The sequence below is a fragment of the Cervus elaphus genome, chromosome 27 (genome assembly GCF_910594005.1).
Source record: "Cervus elaphus chromosome 27, mCerEla1.1, whole genome shotgun sequence".
NCBI classification, from domain to species: domain Eukaryota; kingdom Metazoa; phylum Chordata; class Mammalia; order Artiodactyla; family Cervidae; genus Cervus; species Cervus elaphus.
The window spans coordinates 44,531,565-44,552,859 of record NC_057841.1 but is presented as its reverse complement, the minus strand read 5'-3'; the positions used below and the strand labels follow the sequence as shown (position 1 = coordinate 44,552,859).

Sequence of the window (21,295 nt, the reverse complement as noted above, 5' to 3'; positions counted from 1 at the left end):
ACTGCACGAGAAGCCTAGGGTGCTCAGCTCCAGCAGCCCTGCCTGTCGAGTCAGGGTGGGGCCGATATGCCTCTACCCATGGCGTTCTCAGTGCTCCTGCTGACCAACCGACCAATCAACCAACCCTTGGAAGTTCACAGGAGGCTGTGTGGCTTCACAAGGCCTGCAGGGCAAGGAGAATGTATGTATTTCATTTCCAAGGTTTCCCCATGTTGGAGTAAAGCCCATGAAAAAGCAGAAAGCAAACTTGTGAAAGAGCCTTTGTTTCAATAGATCTGTAGGGACATCCAGAGAGAGGGCGACATGCCCTTAAACAATAACTGTACCAGCCAGAAATGGCAAACTTATTCTACTTTGCTACGTTGACATTAACAAAGAACATTGCACACTCATTTCAATTTTTTATTAAAATACTTTTTTGTTCATAGGGACAACCAAAGGAAAAAATACATAATTTTATATGTCATAGATCATGTAAAATACAATAAACATAAACTCTTGGGAAAGCAGAATAGATTTTAAAAATCTTCAATGAAGATTTCATTAAAAACAAACTTTAAATATGTGGCTTTTTATATTTACCTCATTTTCCAGAAGTCTTGGCTTCTTTTCTCTATTGTGATGCTATTCTATTAATAAAGTTATTCAAATATCCTAACATTTTATCGAGTTTGCTTTCTGAAACTTTAGAAATCATATTTCTAAATGAATGACTCTCTTTTATAGCATCTATGTATCTTACTGCACTTGGATTATCATTTGATTTGGTACTACTGTTGTGAGCACAGTCTTAGTAATAATTAGATGTTATGGGGGGGCAGAAAAGCACAGACATGTCTTACTAAAGGACAGAAACTTTTATATATGACTTTTAGAACACCTACTGGTTTAAGATTTAATTTTTTTGGATCTAGTTATAAAAAAGGTCACAAAATGACTTTTGATTTTTTTTTTAAACCAGAGCTTTAATATAGAAGTGAATTGTGCTTAGAATGATAATAGATGGTATAAATTATAGTAGAGCTATCAGTTTCCCAAATGCTATACTTTTAATTTGGAAAACTATTATTCAAAACCTGAAATACATTATAGAACTGGAAATGGAATTGTTTAGGTGAATGCTTTAACTCCTTCATAAGTCAAAAAGTTAAGTAAATTTGAATGTAAAACTTACCATTATATTTAGGGATAATTTCTATTGGGAGAAACAGTGATAAGAAAAATCAGTTAAAACACAACATGGTTCAAGAAATTATTCTTCCAATAAGTGATATTATATTTTAGAGTTTAATAATGAACACCAAAAAAGGAAGATAAATGCAGTTAAAAAAAAAAGCTTGCTGACATATTTATGGAAAATTAAGCATGTTGTCAATAAACACAAAAACATTCCTCTATTCCTAGGTATAAATGACTCTGAAAAACAGTAAAGTGGAAATGAAGCAGCTGGCTGCAGATATCTTTAAAATTTTCTCTCTTAAGTTCAAGAAAACCTTCGGTTTTATAGTTATTAGTGAAGAAAGGGAGCTAATGTTTGTTTTCAAGGCACTTGTAAACAGAGGCATTCTAGGTAAAAGTAAGAAGACATCCCAATGTTTTCTCATCTGAAAAATACATCCATGAGCTAAATTCCAACTTTTTAAAAGGCTAAAGTACCTTGAGTGTTCATTAGAGTTATCTGAGAGAAAAGGTATCAAGTCTTAATATTTTATGAAAGTTAATCATAATATCACATGTGATCTTGTAACTACTGTTCAGATAATGAATACAAAAAGCATTATCTATTTTTATATACTAAAATATTTAGATATACAAAGAGGTATTCCTAGAAAGTTATTTATAATTCAAATATATACTATTTGAGAAATTAATAATTTTGTAAAGCTAAGAGTCTCTGGACATAAACATGTATGTTTCAGTTTCACCCTTGAAGACCAAGATTTTACTACCAAGAAGGGCACATACTATTTAAGCTTATCTTCATTGACACAATGTTCTGTAGTGTATTTAGAGTTAATGTCATCTTGAACAGAATTATCTGGGGGTAGGGGGAGCAGGAAGCAGTTCATAATCTTAACCTCCTACTGTGTGATTTCCTTTGTTTAAGGAGAACACTTGATTCAGATACAAACCTAAAGGAAAGGTTACAAAATAACAAAATAATGAATGTAAATAGTTTTAAGTTTTTCTATTAGAATCCCCATTTTCAACCCTCCCCTTTCATACCTGGATTCTCTGCCCTGTCCCCTCTGACCACCCGTCCACTGGAGGACGTGGCGCTAAGCCTGAGCGGGCTCACTCCCCCGTCCAGCGAGCACAGCGCTGCCATCTCCATACAAGGGGCGCCGTGTCCCTGGAGTCCAGGTGGCAGCGGTTTCCCACTCCTGGAGCTCTTTACGCTGGCCCCTTACGTCAGAAAAAGCTCTCCCTTCCTCTTACCGAGCCGTGCTCTTCACAAAGCCTCAGGTGTGCCAGGCAATTCTTGTAAAGATGCTTCATACGACCCACACCAGCACTCTGGGCCTGGGCTAGAGGAGGAGAGGCTCTCCCTAGAGCTTTGTCGTATGTGGAGTGCAGGACTGAGTGCTCCAGAGAGTTCTACATTGTAAAATACAGTAAGCGTTTATCTTCAAAAACCGCTGTAAAGAGGTTTCAAATTAAACTTTTATGGTGATCTTTTGGTGAGATCTCAGAATGATCTATATGAATATCTATCATACGCACAGAATGGATAAATAATACCAGGCACAGTGGAAAATGGCAAACAACTCTAAAAACTCAGTGTCCCAGGAGTAGTACAGTGAAGAAATCATAACTCATTAAAATGCTCTAAACCTTTGACACAAGAGGCTTCTGGAATGTGGCAGAAGATGACAGGAGGCTTTGGGTTAGAAGCCTCTCCTCTCTGCAGGCATTCTCTGTGCACTTGCTCCTCACATGACCAAGGCTGCAGGTGTTTAGAAGAAAGGGCTCCCACCAGCAGCAGGCAGGAAGAGCAATTAGAATTGGAAGTCAGCACAATCCTCGATTTGTCAGACTTTAAAAGTAACTCAGTCCAAACTCTTTACATCTTCTCAACCTGCTGCATTTGGATGCAACCAGTAGACATTGCTGAATAGCTTTCCATATCATACCTCTGACGAAACTGCTTCTGTCTATACATCTTCTCCTTCCTTAAAACATGCAGTTCATACATTTGACAGTTTTGCTACCATAGTCGATACACTCTGGACCGATGCACTCGCAGCAGGCATTATGGAACCAGCGATACTTGGAAGCACCCATGGACTCGCAGGATATTTTACACTGATGTATGGACATGCAGTCATCAAAGTAAACCACAGTACACATGTGTTCTGAAAAACCAAAGATTAAGTAAGGTTTCAGAGCAATGAATAGGAAAAGCAGGAAATGCTTTAACACCTAGCTGAACACTACTAGCAAGTTATTTATCTAAGCTCTCTTGCTGTGAGCCTGCCCAGGCCGGTGGGTGAGGTGTGGGGAAAAGAACACATCTGTTAATCACATCAAGAAGGGAGTCTCCCGCTCCAGCTCAGACACAGAGGGCTTCCTTCACCGCTTCCTCAAATTTCACTCTGACCTGGAAGGAGATCATTGGGCACCTCCAATAAGGAGAGGATCCTCCAGCTAAAACAAGTTTGGGAGATACTGTTCTAAACTTATACTGAGAATTTACAATAAAATAAACTTAAGAAATTCAAAGGATGCAGTGTGGTTAGCAATGTGGCACAATTTGGCATTGGTTATTAGAAATTACCCTGGCTGGTGTCTCTAGTAATGAGCTTCGTGCTTATTAGTTCATGAATTTGAATAATCTTTGAGAAAAACTTATGAATTATTTAACATCTAGCATGTTGATTATCTCGGAGAAGGCAATGGCACCCCACTCCAGTACTCTTGCCTGGAAAATCCCATGGACGGAGGAGCCTGGTAGGCGGCAGTCCGTGGGGTCACGAAGGGTCAGACATGACTAGGCGACTTCACTTTCACTTTTCACTTTTATGCACTGGAGAAGGAAATGGCAACCCACTCCAGTGTTCTTGCCTGGAGAATCCCAGGGATGGGGTCGCACAGAGTTGGACATGACTGAAGTGACTTAGCAGTTAGCAGTAGCATGTTGATTATCTATATTTCAATAATGGGAAAGTGGCAGTAAGACATATTTGTACATTTCTGAAGTTTCCCAAGACCCAGAATTTGTCTTATAAAGCACTTTAACCTGAGGGGAGTTACGGAGTCTTACTATTAACAAAAACTGATCTGCTTTTACTGTTGAGGGCTGAAGTTCATACTAGTTCAGATAGGTAGGCTTGTAATGGAGGGCACAACAAGAAAGGCAAACAAAAAAGCACAAATTATACTGCTTGTGCGATACGTCTCAGATTTTAAGAAATAACTCTAATACTCAAACCTGTCTTATCCTTCCACAGTGGACCTGTGTGGAGAGTTTTATTTGGAAACATCACAGACTTTATGAAAGTTACATCCCTCTTACATTCCAAAGTTCAGGTATGACTTTGCTCACTATTACATGTTCCTAAACATGCTTCTCCAAGTCTTACACGTCACTCATTCAGTTTCCCTTCTGACCAACAATGCTCACTAGCAGAGCACTGGCTGGGGTCAGGCTACACCTGGAAGTCAGGTGTCTGTAATACCAGCTGGCTCATTACAAAACTGAGCTGATGGCCTGGCATCATTCGTGACATCAATGCTATTACAGAAACCTGGGCTCCTAGGATGCTCCAGATGTTACCTGATGATGAACAGCTCTGCATAAGGTAAGCAACCCTGTTGTTGTCTCATGAAAATAACAATGAAAGCCTAATGCAAATAAAATTAGAACCAGGTTATCTATTTTTCAGTGTAGTCTTTATCATCAAGAGTCTGAAGGAGTTGTGAGAACAACTCCTTGTTTACTCAGGGATGGGGTTATTAAAGTCCAGAAAATACTTAAGACTATACACACTCAAAACCAAAAAGCTGCTCTAAAAGATGTTAAAACAGGCTTCACAGACCACACAGAAAGCAAGGGGGACAAGAGAGAAAAAGTCGCCTTTGGCAGTTACCTTTGTCACTAGAATACGGAGCATGAACGTTGTTACTGGGAACAGACACGTTTTGGTGGTGGGGTTGGTTCACGGTTTCCAAAAATGAAACCAGGTTCTCATGATGTGAGAGCTCTTCTGCAACAGGGAAGGAGACGATGTTCCAGTTCAGCTGGGTGTCTCCTTCCGTGAGTGCGCGGAAAAGGGAAGGGATGGGCTCGTGAAGCTCCTCCACTGTGCTCTTCGAGGTTGGTGGCGTGTCGCTATAGTTTCGAGGATTACACATGCCTGGCGGTTGGGGCGGGGGGATGGGAAGGAAGGCAAAGAGAATAAAATTTCTTTTTCTCACTGATTGAAATGTCATGAGATACTATTAGGTAGTGCCTTGAAACCCAAGCTCCAAAATAGTCAAGTCAGGTGCCTTCTAACATGTACACAGACACTTTCCTAGCTTTTTGGCTAAGAGGCCTAGAGGCAATGACACCCTAGTAACATAGAGTACACCAAGGGCCCAGATCTGGTTTTCTAAATACCTATACTTGACTAAGAGGAACAAAGCTCCTTGGGGAAAAGAGTGACTCCAGGGGTGGGTTAGGGAATGTCCAAAATGACCCTGGGACACCCTTCTGTGCCAGAAAGTAAGAAAGTAATTAATGAATGATGGGACATGCCAAAAGACATGGGAGGCAACCTGAAAAGGCTCCCATTGGCCAAACTGACAATTTTAACGTTAAAATAAATACTGACAATAATGGACTACCACTCTATAAATAAAATAGGGATTTATGAGTCTTTATATTATAAATAAATGAATTTAAAAATGGAGAAGGGAAAGCTCTTCCTTTTGGTCTTCTAGTCACAGGAAACATAAGAGGACAGAGCAAAAAGTTACATAATCACAAGAAGCTCTCAGTCAGATCCAGAAGGTGGCATATTTTCCACCAGAACTCTCTAGTTCCTTCATCAAGTCAATGGAATTTTAAAAGGTGATGAGGGGAGGTGGAACTTTTTTAGAATAAAAGAAACTAAAGAAACCTAACAAGCAAATATACTAAGTGGACTCTGCTGGATCTTGCTTTGACTAAAACAACAATAAACAGCCCTTAGGCAACTAGGGCAATCTGAATAGGACTGGGTGTTAGATATGAAGAAGTACTGTTAAACATGTGAGCTGTGGCACTGATATTATGTTATGTAAGGAAACTCACTCTTTCTTGAGATGAATAACTAAAGCAGTTTGGAGGTACAGTAAAACTACGTATTTACTTTCTAACAGCCCAAACAAACAAGGCGGGGACAGACACACAGACAGATGATGGATGGAGCAGGCATGGCTGTTGGCACTGGGGGCCATTAACAGCAGCTCACTGTGCCCTCTGTGTACATTTGGAAAAGTAAAAACAAAACACACACGCATACCCAAAACAAAGCCTGCGGGTAGAGATCCAGCATCTAAACACCACCCGCATCTGAGGAGTCTGCTGAACAGCAATGATGAAATAAGCTAGATAATCAGTTCCTCTTAAGAGAAGATCAGAAGACAGGAACAGATGCTCTTACACAAGGGTGCTGGAGGAGGAAGCTTGCTGGACAAAGTGCATGGTTCAAGTCCACAGTAGGAGACGGGACAGGAAGCCTGCCTGCCCTCTAATCTGGGTCCCTTCAGAAGTCTGGACCCCACCCACAGAAAGTATGGGAGGTGTTTCCACTTAGAAGGGAGGTGCGGCCACAGGTCTGCAAAGGACACCAAGGGAGCCCAACCTGGAGGAGAACTGTCCCCAAGGAGGAGAGCACCGCCACATAAAAAGAACTGGAGTATCTAAACTTTACGCCAGAAACAGCAGCTGAAGCTAAAATGAGAGATGAAGTTATGTAATGAATTAACTCAAAGTTGAAAACTGGTCATTAAATCCTTAAAGGTAAATAATATTTTGGAGGGGGCAAGCTAAGAAGCACACCAGTTACTTCTAAAATTGTAGAGATATGAACACATACAATTAATCTTTCTCAGTGGAAGAACTCTTCCTAGAAAAAGCCAAATGGCACTATTGTGTGATGGTTAAAAGACACACACTCTCTCTCACACTCACACACATTCTCTCTCTCTCACACACACACACACACACACACAAACCTCTCTCTCATATACACACACTCTCACACACACATACACACTCTCTCTCTCACTCACATAGTATTTTAGGTAATGATAAAAGTACATTCGTGTATTTGGCTTCCATGTTTACGATAAATGCTTTTACATGTTTATCAGGGGTCAATACCATTGTCTCATTTTTGCTTTCATTATACATGCTAAATTAACTTATATTTAATGCTCTAAAATAATTCAAGCTTCTTTTATTTCAGTTAACATCACACACACACACAAAACTACACCCATCAAGGGCAGAGAATAAACTGTCCATTTGGGGAGGACGATGCAGTAAGAACTCATTTATTTGACAGTCACAAAACACTGACATGCCTTCTGTGTGCCAGACACTGTACCCGGTACTATCTTAGATACCGAGATATAGGGGTAGGAGAAGGCACATGGACTGCAGCTGTCTCAGAACTCAGTACAGGGCAAAAGAGAACAAGACACTGAAATATTTCTCCTCTTTGGGAGAGTCCAAGAGCTGAATGTCACCGCTACAGTCTCCCTCAGGCCCATGTCACCGTGGAACTCTGGGAAGATTCAGGAGCAGAAGACCTATTTTATCTATAAAACAAGAACTGCATGCCCCCTTACAAGGACAATCAGAAGAGGGCTCTTGGAAATTAAAAGTGAAAGCCAATGGAATTCCCTGGCGGTTCAGTGGTAGGACACTCCACTTCCACTGCAGGGGCCACACGTTCGATCCCTGGTCGGGGAAGTAAGATCCTGCATGCTGCACAGTGCAGCCAAAAGAAAAACGAACAAACAACTCTGCTGTCTGCCAAGACTGACCCACCCCCACCCCTGGCCCCCATGCACCTATTCCTGACCTCTTTCATTTAAAATAAAAAATAAAATTTAAAAGTAAAATAAAATTTGCATGACTTTAAAATATATATATATGTATAAATAGTACAAAAATTAAAAATAAAAGGTAAAAAAAAATCTTCTGCTTGTTCCTCCACTCTTATTTCACAAGAATTTCTTCCCACACCTTTTCTATAAAAATACAAACACACACATATATATGTAAATACTATTCGATATAAGCAAATGCAACGATGTTCTAAACACCTACAATATCTTATACACACCCTAGTCTATGCACATAAAATACATTTATACTATTTAAAGTCTCTTAAAGTCAAGGATTCTATGATAGGAAATATTAAGAAACTTAATATCAACTTACCAACACAGTCACAGCACTCATCCCAGAGGGTCCCAAGACACAGCATGCACTCCTTACAGCAGGAGCAGTTTCCTTCTCCAGGGCGGCACTGGCAGAGCTCCTAGAAATGAAGCAGATGCTCAGACTTAAAATTCCAAATAACTACATTTAAAATCTCTACTTTTTTGCAGCAAAAAAGCACTCTATAATATCTACATTTATAGTAATTTACTCTTGGCACATTATTTTTTTAAATTTAACATCATTAACTATTTGTAGGAACATAAATATCTACAATGTAGATATTTAGACTTGGAATTGCATTCAAGTACTACTTAGCTCTCAGGAGATTTAGAATTTCTTTTGGACACATTCAATGAATGCATTTTGGATCCTTTTATCTTATTTTGAAACAAAATAAAGAGATTTTACTTCATAATCCGTAACTTCATCTCCCATATGAACGCAACACACTCAGGACAAGAACAGAATCCACTTTCCAGCTATTAGGTTCATTGTAAAATGCACGGCCAGTTGACTTGTAGTGGGAGCTGTGGTTCCTCAATATGTAAAGTGTAAATAACAGCGTCTTTTAACAACTAGTTTCATTGATCTAAGCGTGCCTGGCGTGGCTGCCTGTTTACAAAATGGGCAGCGATCCTTCCCCTCCCCACGTCACCTTCTTTGCAGCTCCTCTGATCAAGAGACAAGGATCTATTTCCAGACCTCTTGAATGGAAGTCATCCTGAAACTTGCTCTGATCAACAGAATCTGGTGGAAGTGATTTAGTGTCAGTTCTGAGTATGGGCCTGAAGATGGTGCCAGTGTTTTCACTCCTTCTCTTAGAATTTTGCCCAGCTGCCATGTGAAGCCCCGGAGAGGGCCACATGGACAAGTCAGTCCATCTGAAGCCACCCCAGCTCAGCCATCCTCCAATCAACCAGCAGCTGACAACAGCCACAAGAATGAGCCCAGAAAACCCACTCAGCAGATAAAGGCCCAAGCTGCTGACCCTCAGAAAGAAAAGCAAAATAAATGGTTATTGTTTTAAGTCACAAAGCTTTGGGATGGTTTGCTACTGCACAAAACTAATTAACGTGGCTTGCTTTGTACATGAAGCTTCAAGGTAATTCCTTTAGCCTCTCCCCTACCCCTCCTCTGGCCACCAGAGCCACTGCGAAACAAACCCAACCTGAGGGAAACTCCGTGAACACATGGCTTGCTTGGCTTTCTCCAGTTGGTTACATTATATATATACACATATATAAAAACATAGCACAATATTCATCCCTATTAATCTTACTATGTTTCTATACCATTAGAGTCAATCCATCACTCTTATATGACACAATTTTTTGCAAGATGATATTTCCAGTTTTAGTGAGAGGTAACTGACATATATCACTCACTGTAACACTGACATACATTAAACTTTCATGTTTAAGGTGTACAGCATGATGGTTTCATTTACGTTTACTGTGAAATGATCCCTGCAATAGGTTTAGCTAACATCCATCATCTCATATAGATAAAATGAAAAAAAAAAAAAAGATTTCTCCTTATGATGAAAACTCTCAGGATCTACTCTCTTAACAGCTTTCCTATATGTCACATAGCAGCAGTAAACTACAGTCACCTTGTGGGACATTACAGCCCTAAGATTTACTTATAACTGCAAGTTGGTACTTTTTGATCTTCTTCCAATTTCCCCTCCCAGTGATCCCACTTCTGGTAACCACAAATATGACCTCCTTTTCTATGAGTTTGTTGGGGTTTTTTGCACGTATTTCATTTAACACAATGCCTTTAAGATCCATCCATGTTGTTGCAAATGGTAGGATCTCCTCATTTTTTATGGCTGAATAATATTCCACACCCTGTATGCGTGTGTGTGTGTGTGTGTGTGTGTGTGTGTATGTATATATATGTATACAAATATATGCAAATACACACCCCCCTCCCACAACTTCTTTATCCATTTATTCATCAGTGGAAACAGGTTGTTTCCCTATCTTGGCAGCTGTATGTTATGCTGCTATGAACATGGGGGTGCAGAGACCTCTTGGAGTTGGGTTTTTGCTTCCTTTGAATATATCCCCAGATGTGGAATTGCTAGATCATGTGATGTGTGGTGGTTCTATTTTTAATTTTTTGAGGAACCTCCAAAATGTTCTCAACAGTGGCTACACCGATTTACATTCCCATCAACAATGCACAAAGTTCCCTTTTCTTCTGAAATTCTTCACCTCTTTCACAGCCTGTCCATGTTCCAGCACCAGCTTCAGAAAGATGATTATCTTCTATATCACTTTTACTTCAAAGTCTCCATCATAACTAGAGAGCTAGTTGTGCTGAGATGTGGGATTTCTGTGTGGACTGGCTATTTACTAGTTCACTAAACTCCCTGTGACCAACCCTGAGCACCACTCTGTAGGCTGAATGTAGGATCCCAACCAAACTGGATGTTCACAGAGCCAGGAAAAAAGCCTGACCCAGTGCCTCCACTTTTGTCCTGCCACCACCTCCCCCAGAATTCCTAAGTGGGTTTTATGTAACATTAACAGGCATTGTGCTAAGAGTTTTATATGCATTATGTTGAAGCTCATAAAGCCCTTATCAAGTTATAATTATCTCTATTTTCCTATAATGTTATGAATTTGTACATCATTCAATTAGTAAGTGGCTGAGATCTGACCCCGGTTCTGGATCACTATTCCTGCTTTTAAAACATAAAGCTTATTAATATAAATAATAATATAAAGCTTCTCATTAATTTATCGTTTCAGTAATTATAGTTATTACTTTCTTAGAACAAGCCCATAATTAAACTTAGCTAACCCTTCAGGTTGCCTAATCAAAGGCACTATTATATCTTTCACTCTCAGTACTTGAATACAATGACAAGTGCTACTGCCCAAGTTTAATCATTGTTTGTAAAGGTAAAATAAGTATCATTGGCATGAGCTGCAAAACCAGTGAGTTGGGATTTAATACCTAATTCTGTTTTTGCCTCAGCCAGTTAACGATTACATCACTGCCTCCATGGTCTGCAAGTCTCAGGGAAAGTGTGGGTGTTGCTCCTGGTCCAGATGAAAGGCTGGAGGGGGCGGACCAGCAACCCAACCCAACTGGGCTCCAGTGTCCTCCTGCCTCAGGGCTGCTCCAGCCTCAACGCCTCCGCGAGCCAGAGCTAGGGGGACATTCATCTCCACCTCTGCGCAAAGTACCACGCTAGGTGTTCTTAAGGCATGGTGATCACACCGTTCAATACATTTATAGTGGAAAAAACTGAAATCTTATACTAAATAGAAAACAGAAATTTATACGTTTGAGCTATCCTACATTGAACAGCATGAGTATTTACAGATAATTTGGCAATCTGCTTCAAAAGCCTCTATGAAATGAAAGCATGGCAGGATGAAAAGTTGTGGGAAGAGTCTAATCATTTAAAATGTATTTTTACTATGTTAGTATCAGTGAGAATCTTGAATATTACAAAGAATTTCAATTTTTTCATGCCAAAAGACAGATTTCATATGATTATTCAATCTTTAGTGGAAAATCTTATTCTCTGTATGACTAAGGTGTTGGTGAGATCTTAATCCTCTATGCAAAATAAATTGGGGGCATTATTCATCTAAGAGTAAGCCAAGACTTATAGCTTCATTTTATAAACTCTTTATGAAAGAGTTTCATTTTATAAACTCTTTATGAAAGAGTTCATTTTATGAACTTCCATACTTCCAGGTCAGAGATGGAAACTGCTCACTTGAGGGGAATTTTTATTTATATTCTGATGTAAAATCACTGGTAAATATCTCCACTCTTTAACTGTTGCCAAAATCTGAGAGATTTTGGAAATATCATCACCAGAAACAGCATTAGAGTCTAGTGGACAGCAGACAACTTGGATTTACAGGGTCTGGATTCAAGTCCTAGCCCGCAAATGGCAGCATGTCACACCAAGTCTGTTTCTCAGATGCTGTGTGATCCAGCAGTCCCACTCCTAGGTATTTACACAAGAGAAATGAAAACACACATCCACACAAAGACCTACACATGAAAGTAAATAACTTCATTCATCATCAACCCAAACTAGAAACAATTCATGTCCATCAGCGAGTGAACAGATGAAGAAATACACACGACAGAACATCACTCAGCAAGACCAAGAAAGGACTCCCTGAAACACACAGCTGCACTGTCAATCTCAAAAGCATTCTGCTCACTGAAAGAAGCCAGTAGGCACAAAAGGGAATGCACTGTACGATCCTGTTAGCAGACATTCCGGAAAAGGTGAAATTACAGGAACAAAAATCAACCAGTGGTGGAAAGGTACTGAGGCTGGGGAAGAGGTTAGTCTTGACTCCCTGGGCACGAAGGGACTTTTAAGGGTGATGAAAATATTCCCTATCTCAACTGCTGTAGTGGTTACATGAGCATATATGACCAATCTTACCCCCAAAAAGCTTTGGGAGACTAAGGAATACCTAATCTCATCTTTGAAGGACCAGTATAGTACACTGAGGTCCATAAATTTATTATTTTAACAAATCTGACCTCAAAAGTATAAAGTATTACATAAACATAAACTGGTATTTAAAAAAGTAATGCAGAAGATAGTTCTGAAAATATATTTCTCTATTTTAATTTCAAACTAAATTTCTCTAAAATATATTTTAAAAAAAAACAAAGAAACATAAAACAATGCTGGTGAAAAATGCAGAATGTTAAAGTTGTACTGATATACAACAACCTTTATTCTATATTTAAGTGTTAAAAATCACCTAGACATAGAATAAAAAGGACTGTATCAAATATTAAGAGTAGTCAGTATTTAGATTCTAAACAGGACTATAAATTGCTTCCTTTCCTTTTTCTTCTTCTATGTGTTTTGTGGCGTCCCTTTGAGAACACAATATTTTTATCAAGGCAAATAAATTTAAATTTAGGTGGTAGTAGACTTCTTAAGATCCAGTTTAATTGTGTACAGTACAATAAAAAAAATAAGACACTCAAAAACATAAGCTGAGGTCCTTACATATTAAACTAAACAAACTGATACTATTTATAATATCATGACCTAAAACCCCCAGGAATGTAAGAACAAAGGTAATTACGAAAATGAACACTGTGGGAACATCAGTAATCAACAAACCATCAGCCTGTACCTGCAGTGACACAATTTTCACAACCCTTACTTAGGTCAAATGAGTGTTTAAAAACCAAATATAAACAACACATCTTCCAATAATTAACCTTTATTCAAAAGAATAAACATAATTATGTTAGTTACAACAAATCTGTTTTGACATATGAATATTCTTTAAGGAGGACATCAGACAGACTTTCAAACTTGGGAAAGAAATATCTAACCCAAATCTTATCAACATGTTCAAATTCTAATTGGCCAACTTTTGCCTTGAAAATAATATAAACTTAAGTGAAATACTACTAACATTATGAAAACAGAATTTATCCTTTTGGTTAAATAGATCAGCATACAATACATGAACTACCAAAATATATTAAATTACACCCATTTCTTACATAAACCTCATAACAAAACTTTAATCCTACTTCAAAAGTACCCTAAAGCATTTCTTTAAAATCATCCAGATGAGGTGAAGTGGGAGGAGGTGGAGAAGAGACTGGACTGGCCATATGCTGACCAAGGCTGAAGCTGAGTGATGGGTGAATGGGGAGTTATTTTACTATTCTCCCTATGAACATTACATTTAAAAACTTCCAAGTGTTCTGATAAAATCCTCATCTTTGGGGTGTTTTTTTTTTTTTTTTTGGCCCCAACACGCAGCATGTAGGGAAGCATGAAGTCTTAACCAGTGGACTGCCAGGGAAGTCCCCCGCAACTTTGCACTGAAGGGAAACAATGACTTATTCTACCCTTAAATTACATCAGGTTTGACTTATTACTTCTGGATATTAATTTCAAAGATTTTCAGGAGGCATTCCCTGAAGCAAAACAGGACAAAAATAAGTCAGAGTCACAACTTTTAAAGACAGGGAAGTAGAAAAAAAAGAGGGAAAACATAGTAATGTTCATAAAAGGAAAGAAGAAACATCGCATATTATACACCAAAATATTACTAGTCTAGTAACAAAAAAAGATAACTGTAGCAAAAAACTAACGTGGAATTTAATTAGCACTGATTAAGGAACAAGGGAGAGTAAGTTAATTGTTTAGTTTACTGTGATTAAGAAAACCCTGATGTTACCTGAACTATTTACAATTTTAACTTGAAATACATTAAAAAAAAACTAGAATTATTAGTGAGAAACTACTTTGAAATTTCAACTTATTTCAGAAAATCTAAGATTTATTGAGTAGTTAAATCACTTTTTACAATTAAAAAAACCAGACTGTTGATTTAGTTCATAAAAGTGCAAAATATATATTCAGACAACTGGCAAAGTGCTAAAAGAATGCATCAGTGGTCTCTGAACCCAAGTTTGAATAGCTTCATGAAATATAATGTTTATATCATCCTAAACATGACCATAAATATTAGCTAAAAATACAAGTCAATAAGGGATTTTTCAGTTCTTAATACAAAAGGGGTCTGAAGATTTCAGCAGTAGAAGCATAATATTGATCCAAATTTTAAGTATTCTTTTCGAAGAGGCAGAAGGAAAAAAACAGGAAAGATTTTGTTAAAAGCAAAATCTTAAAAAAAAAAAAAAAAAAGCAAAATCTTGTATTACCATTTTTCCCCTAAAAGAGGACAGCTCAACCACTCGTTATATGAGCAAAGGAATACACCAAGATGACAATATTGCTTTCCTGATGTTAAAATTAGATTTCTTTCCTGTCAGCACAAAATAAATACTTACACAGGGACCACCCTTCTACACAGCAATTTGTAGGAGGGGTAGGAATACTGTGTTGGTAAAACACATTTACACAACTCTGAGCTTCCAGGGAAAATGTTTTATATTTAGTTATTTCATGAGTTGCCGAGGACTCAAACATAAACAAATGTTCTAACTTATCCTCACAGTACATCATTTCAACACTACAGATGTTGTTCAAACCAAACCAAAAGAACAAAAAGCAAAGCTAAATGCCCTCTTAGGAGGGAAGTTTCTTCTACAGCATGGGCTTCCTTAAAGTTCTTATCTCCCATCTCTGTTTCTGTGCATGTTTTTCTGCAAGTTTAAGGAGAAAAGCTATCATTGCCATCTAAAATGTCAGTGTGCCTTGATCTATGTTGAGTGGAAATGTGGAATTTTAATAACTCAGTATGTGTGATGGCAAACAAAGCCCCAGCAATTCCTCACTTTCTCAGGGCTGTCAACCACTCTAAGAATCTCCTGAACACTAGGGACTCTTTTCCTAGAAAACTGTACATATGCAAATTTGAATATAATTCTGGAGATCCCCTTTAAAAGAAGCACTTAGGAGGCCCAAAGACCCCAGCTGACAATTCTTAACAAGTGAAAGGTCAACAGCCAACCTATTTCTCAAGTGAAGAGAACAGGAATAAAAGAGGGCATTAAAGTTCAAGTTTCTACCTGACTAGTCAGACTACCCTCCACACAAAGGCAAAAAAGACAAGAACCAGGTATCTACCAACCAACTACCACCCCAAACACAGCACAAACACCGGCCATTCAAAACAAACAAACAAAAACTTCACTTCAGGAAAATGATCAGCCTCAGAGCAGAGAACACACTCCAGCATCGAGGAGTTCGCTGACCCTCAGCGATACCCTCCAGTCTGTGTGTGCCAACCCTGCCACAAACAGTCTGGCCAACCAGGCTTTTACGCTTCATTCTTAACTATAAAAGACATCAAAAGAATATTGTACATTTGAGGAAAGCCTCCTGCATGAAATAAATATACACTGAAAGAAAGAAATTATCTTGGAAGAAAGAGAAACCTAAGTAACAGAAAGGGGTGTGGGGGGGAGGGGAGAGACAAAGCTCCATCTCCATTAATAAAACTTCTAGTAATTCTTAGAGATATCTGAGAAAACAGCATATTCGATACAAGTAAAAGTGTTAATATGAAAAGTTAACAAGCAGAAAATAAGTTATTGCTAAAATTTTAAAATTCAATAGAAAGGGTTTTAAGAAAATCCTCAATACTCAAGGCCTCTATCATTTTAACCTTATACACTGCCACTACACACTACCAAGGACTATCTCCACTACTCCAGAAAAGGAACAGATGATTCTTGGCTCTGAAGGAACAGGAATTAGAATGCTCACATTACTGAAACCGTGGTTTTTTTTTTTTTTAAAAAAGAGTCCTACGATCTTCCAATGAGTTTACCAGAATCACCATTTAATAGGAGAAGCTGCACCTGATTTTCCAGTTTCTACACATTTTTTTAACCTACTTTTGGAAGCATTTTGTATTACAGATTTTTTAAATTAAATAGCAAAACAAAAACTTTTAAGAGTGTTTATCGACAGTAACCAAAAGCTTTCTTCTTTAAATACTGCCTTACCAAGCAAGGTCTTCAAATAAAATCCAATTTTTAATTAGCTGAATAATGGAAATCATAGTCTTGGAGAGTCAAAAATAATTTGAGACTTAAGTAGATTTCCACCTAAACATGAATATAGCAATTGTTATGAGACTATTTCTAATAGTGAATAATGAAGATACATTGAAACAATGTGGGAAATGGCACGGATTCCCCTATGACCACAGCACAAAGCTGGATTTCACGAGAAGACTACAAAATTTTCAGCCACCATTAAGCAGGCGTGTCAAATCAAAACTTCCAGGTATAAAACTACATGATGTTAAATAATTATTGTTAATTTTTAAATTCCTGATAGCTGTGTTCAAGAGTTCTTATCTTTCAGAGATAGACATCAGAATTTGATAAAATAATGTCAGGGGTCTGCTTGACACTAACAGAGATGGGGACCCTAACAGTGCTGGGGAACAGAGATGAGGCAAGGGAAGCCCTGGGTTAGTGACTGCTGTAACTGCTGATGGTTACTATTGTTCATTATACTCTTCTCTCTTCTATTTAAAAACATCCAGAGTTAAAAAAAAAAAAATTAACAACCAACCAACCAGCCTCTCTAGTTAAAAGTTTTGGTTTAAAATGCAAAGTGAGGGTACTTGGAGTATGAGACAGTGGTAGGAGTATGAGATGGTGGCAGCCACAGTCACAGAAAGGCCAGGCTTCCCAGAATGTTAACTATTAATGAGCACCAAAACGTCACAAACCAGCACAGAATACCTCTCATCTACATAACTCATTATCACTTCTAGTACATATGTACAAGCGCTCTCATATCTGGAGTACAGGCAAGAGCTGGCTGAGTCATACTTCATACAGAATTCAAATATATGTAGTTTTAATAGTGCACTGAATTTCTTAGCCAACAGCTAGAATGGAGGCTAATTAATACAGACCCAAGACTGATGGTTTAACAGGATGGGAAAAGGGAGAACAGCTGTATAAGACATGAAGTTCACCACTAATTAAGCCAACTTTATGGGCAATAATAATCAGTATGCCTATGGAAAGGCCATAGCCTACGTGTTCAGACACAGGCCACGTTCCACAGCCACTTATTAGCTCTATGAACTAAGCCAATCGCTTAACCCCACTTTTTTCTTCAGAAAGGCTTGCCTTGATGGCTGAGAGAGATCACCATCAAGGATCTTGAAAGCAGATTCTCCCAATGCCTGAGACCTTGAGAAACCCTGACCCCAAAACACCCAGCTCAGCTGCTCCTAGGTTTCCAACCCTCAGGAACTGTGTAAATAACAAATGTTTACTGCATTAAGTTACTCTGTTTGGGGTACATTATATTTAGAGAACAGTCTGTCTATGATTTGACTATCTAAATTTTTTTTTCCTAAATATAGTAAGTGAGCCTCTTTGCTATGTAAACTAGATTGTACAACAGAACCCTTTAATCCACCTGAATAGATAGCTCATCACCTGTAACGGCCTGTTTACAAAGCTGGATATTATTTCCTGTACTGAACTCCTTGAGTCTGAGTTTGCTTCTGAAGTATGGGGGCAAAACCCCAGACTAGTGTTACGGTTCTTACACTGTATTACATAGACACTCTGTGTATTTGCATTCTGTATCTGCTATACAATAAATTTTAATATTAGTAAAAACAGCATTCTTAGTCCTACCTGAATGAGGCATTTGCTCACATCACTGGCACAGAGCGCTTTGTTACAACTCAGTGACATAGGGACCCATGTCAGGAACACCAGGATGGTGAGAGTAAGCATAACAACAGAGGGTGACTTCATGATTCTTCAAAGATAATCAGTAACTCCCAGGAAGCTAAACAAACAAAAAAACAAACAAAAAACTTTAACTCAAAGGCAAGTGCTAAGGTAAAAACAAATACAAAAATGAAAAACAAATAAATAAACCAAGACTCATTGTCTGTGTTAGGACTTATGAGTGATCGTTTATAAATATTATTCTCAACAAAAGATTACTTATACACTAAAAAAAAAAGTTACAATTTTATCTAGCAACATCTTGTTAGCCATCTTCAAAGGTATAGAATTCTGAAATTCCTCAGACTACCCAGAAATGGTGACTGTGAAAGTTAAAGTAAATAAGTAGTTTCAATACTACACTGTTACTATTCAGCTTTAGTTTCAGGTCTACTATTCAACTTTCAGCCAGTCAAAAAACCCCCAAAACTATTAATATTGCATTATAAAAATTTAAAAACATTTAATGATATTTTAATTCCCACAATTAAAATAAAATTTAAAAATGCCAACTATTCTAGTGGTTACTTATTACTTATTACATTTTGTCTCTTAACGTAATTAGCTAGAATGAAGCAGCTCAACGGAAAGAGTGGGCAGTTGTTCCTGAAATACTTTAGCGATTAACAAAGGGAAGAGTAAATTATTGATTGCATTAAGAACTCTGATTTATCAAAATGTGACGATATTCTTTTACTTCTCTACCTTAGCTACCAAAGATTCAAAGTTACTGAAAAAGATGTTACAGTCCAAAATGAGAAAAAGACCAGCACAAATTCTGACGGTGGTAAAAACAACCAACACTGTCATTAAATTTTCAAAAAGGGGAAGATAAAACTTCCTAGGGTTTAAAACACACACTCAAAATGGAATCAATGAAATAAATAGGTGAGGTGAGACGGATAAAAGGTACGTTTATGGGCCTTTCGGATCGCTGTAAACCTTTATCCTAAGTGTGAGGAATAACAATAAAGCAAAACCACAGAAGGTGGAGAGAGAATCGGGGCTCTGTACCCGGGCGGCTCGGTTCTGGACAAGGAAAGCCCGGGGACGGGGCCAAGGCGGGGCCCCTCCCGGACCGTCGGACCTACAGCCCGCTGCACTGAACCCGGAGCCGCCGGCCCGTACTCGTGGCGGCCCAAGAAGGCGTCGGAAAATGGAAGCTTCCTGAACTAGTTATCAGCCACAACCACTGAACAGGGGGTATTTCCCCACCTCACGGCTGTCCCCAAGACCCTCCCCGAGCGGGCGTCCAGGTGAACGAGGCGCCGAGACGCAGGTAGCCGGCTCCTCAGCCCGGAGCGGCTGCCTCCGGGGCCTCGGGAACAAAGCGCCGCGGCCCGGCGGGCGGCGCTGACAGCGGCCCCGGAGGCCGCGAGGAGCGACGCCCCGCGCCCGGCCCGTCTTGTCCCCCGCAGGCCGCCCAGGCCTCGCGGGCCGCGTCTCCTCCAGCCGTGCCCGCCCAGCCGCGGCCTCCAGACCCAGAGCAGCGCCCCCGCCCGCCCCACGCCGCTCACCGTGCGCAGCGAGCTCGCCGGGCCCCAGTTCCCCGCGGGTCGGCCGAGCGGGCGCGCCGCTGGCTGTGGAGGGAGGCAGGCCGCGCCTCCACGCCGTCCTCCGCACGGCGCCCGCAAACCTCCTCCGCACCGAAAGAGGCAGAGACCTGCCTGTCGCCGCCTCGCCCCTGCACCCCGTTTCCCTCCGCCCCTCCGGCTCCCGCCTGGGCCGCCGCCAGCTCCCGCCAGGCGGCGTCTCTCACTCCCCCCCGCGCTCCTGTCAGCGCGCGGCCCGGCTCCGCCCCCCAACTAGGCCCCGCCCCCGCCCGCGGGCCCAGCGGGCCTGGGGTCCCACCCCGCTAGGGCTCCGCCCACCGGAGGCCACACCCCCGGCCGGGTACTCTCGCCTGGCCCACGCGCTCTGTCCTTTCTCCCTCTTCCCCGTCAGCATCTCCGGCAGCTTCTTGTTCCCACAGACCCTGCGGTCCGGCTCTTGCCCCAGGCTCGACTTGCCCTGGTCCCAGAGCTGGGACGTGACGTGCACGAGCTCCGAGTCCTCACGGCCATCCTGGGAGGGAGCTGGTCTCCGCCTGGTTATGGGGATGCCCAACTGATAGAGGTAACTCGCCGGTACCCGGTGCGGCTGACACCTGAGCTAAAAGTTGATGTCAGAGGGAGGATTTATAAAAAACGCAGGCTTCTGGGGTCTGCCCTCACCTACTGAATAAGGGTCTCCAAGAGTAGAGCCTTCAGTCTTCAGTGCACTGGATGCTGCACGCTTGGGGGGCCCCTGACCCTGTGCTCAGCGCTGGAAGAGGGCAGGGGGGCCCGTGGTGCTGGTCCAGAGGGTGGTTGGCCAAGGAAGAGTGAAACCGTTTGCTGTCGTTCTGGGGCTCCAAAGGGCTCCGGTACACAATCCTTTATGTTTCTTCGCAGAAGGCATTCAGCAAAGAGGCAAAGTGATAAATAAGAAGTGTTTTACTAGACTAGGACGCTTGTAAGGCTTACAAAAGAGTGGGCAAAGGGGTGTCACATCCCTAGGCCATAGTTTTTTAATCAAAGTGGGGAGAGGGAGAACTTCTTTGTCTTTCTTGAGTAGACGCCATGCTTCCATCATCAGTTCCTCCTTCAGGTTGGGCAGGGGAGTTTTGTCAAGCTAGGT

At 40.3% G+C, this 21,295-nt stretch overlaps 1 protein-coding gene across 2 annotated transcripts; it reads right to left on the bottom strand.

The window, feature by feature from the left end:
• Positions 1 to 388: 388 nt before the first annotated feature.
• Positions 389 to 20,425, bottom strand: TWSG1 (twisted gastrulation BMP signaling modulator 1). Of its 2 annotated transcripts, none has more exons than XM_043889294.1 (5): positions 20,155 to 20,425; positions 18,539 to 18,695; positions 8,420 to 8,519; positions 5,091 to 5,357; positions 389 to 3,356 (listed from the first exon to the last, which is right to left on the bottom strand). In XM_043889294.1, the coding sequence occupies exons 2-5, from the start codon at positions 18,659 to 18,661 to the stop codon at positions 3,175 to 3,177; spliced, it is 672 nt and encodes a 223-aa protein (XP_043745229.1). In that variant the 5' UTR covers positions 18,662 to 18,695; positions 20,155 to 20,425; the 3' UTR covers positions 389 to 3,174. The 2 variants fall into 2 exon arrangements, with proteins under 2 accessions (XP_043745229.1, XP_043745230.1); XM_043889295.1 differs by lacking the exon at positions 20,155 to 20,425 and adding an exon at positions 19,853 to 20,015.
• Between the last annotated feature and the right edge of the window lie 870 nt (positions 20,426 to 21,295).

What these genes read in the sequence shown, in the direction of transcription:
- TWSG1 (XM_043889294.1), bottom strand. Translation starts at nt 18,661, where the DNA reads ATGAAGTCACCCTCTGTTGTTATGCTTACTCTCACCATCCTGGTGTTC. An exon ending in TGAGCAAATGCCTCATTCAG is followed by an intron (nt 8,520 to 18,538) that starts GTAGGACTAAGA and finishes CTTCATTTCTAG; the next exon opens with GAGCTCTGCCAGTGCCGCCC. An exon ending in TCCGTATTCTAGTGACAAAG is followed by an intron (nt 3,357 to 5,090) that starts GTAACTGCCAAA and finishes TTGGTTTTTCAG; the next exon opens with AACACATGTGTACTGTGGTT.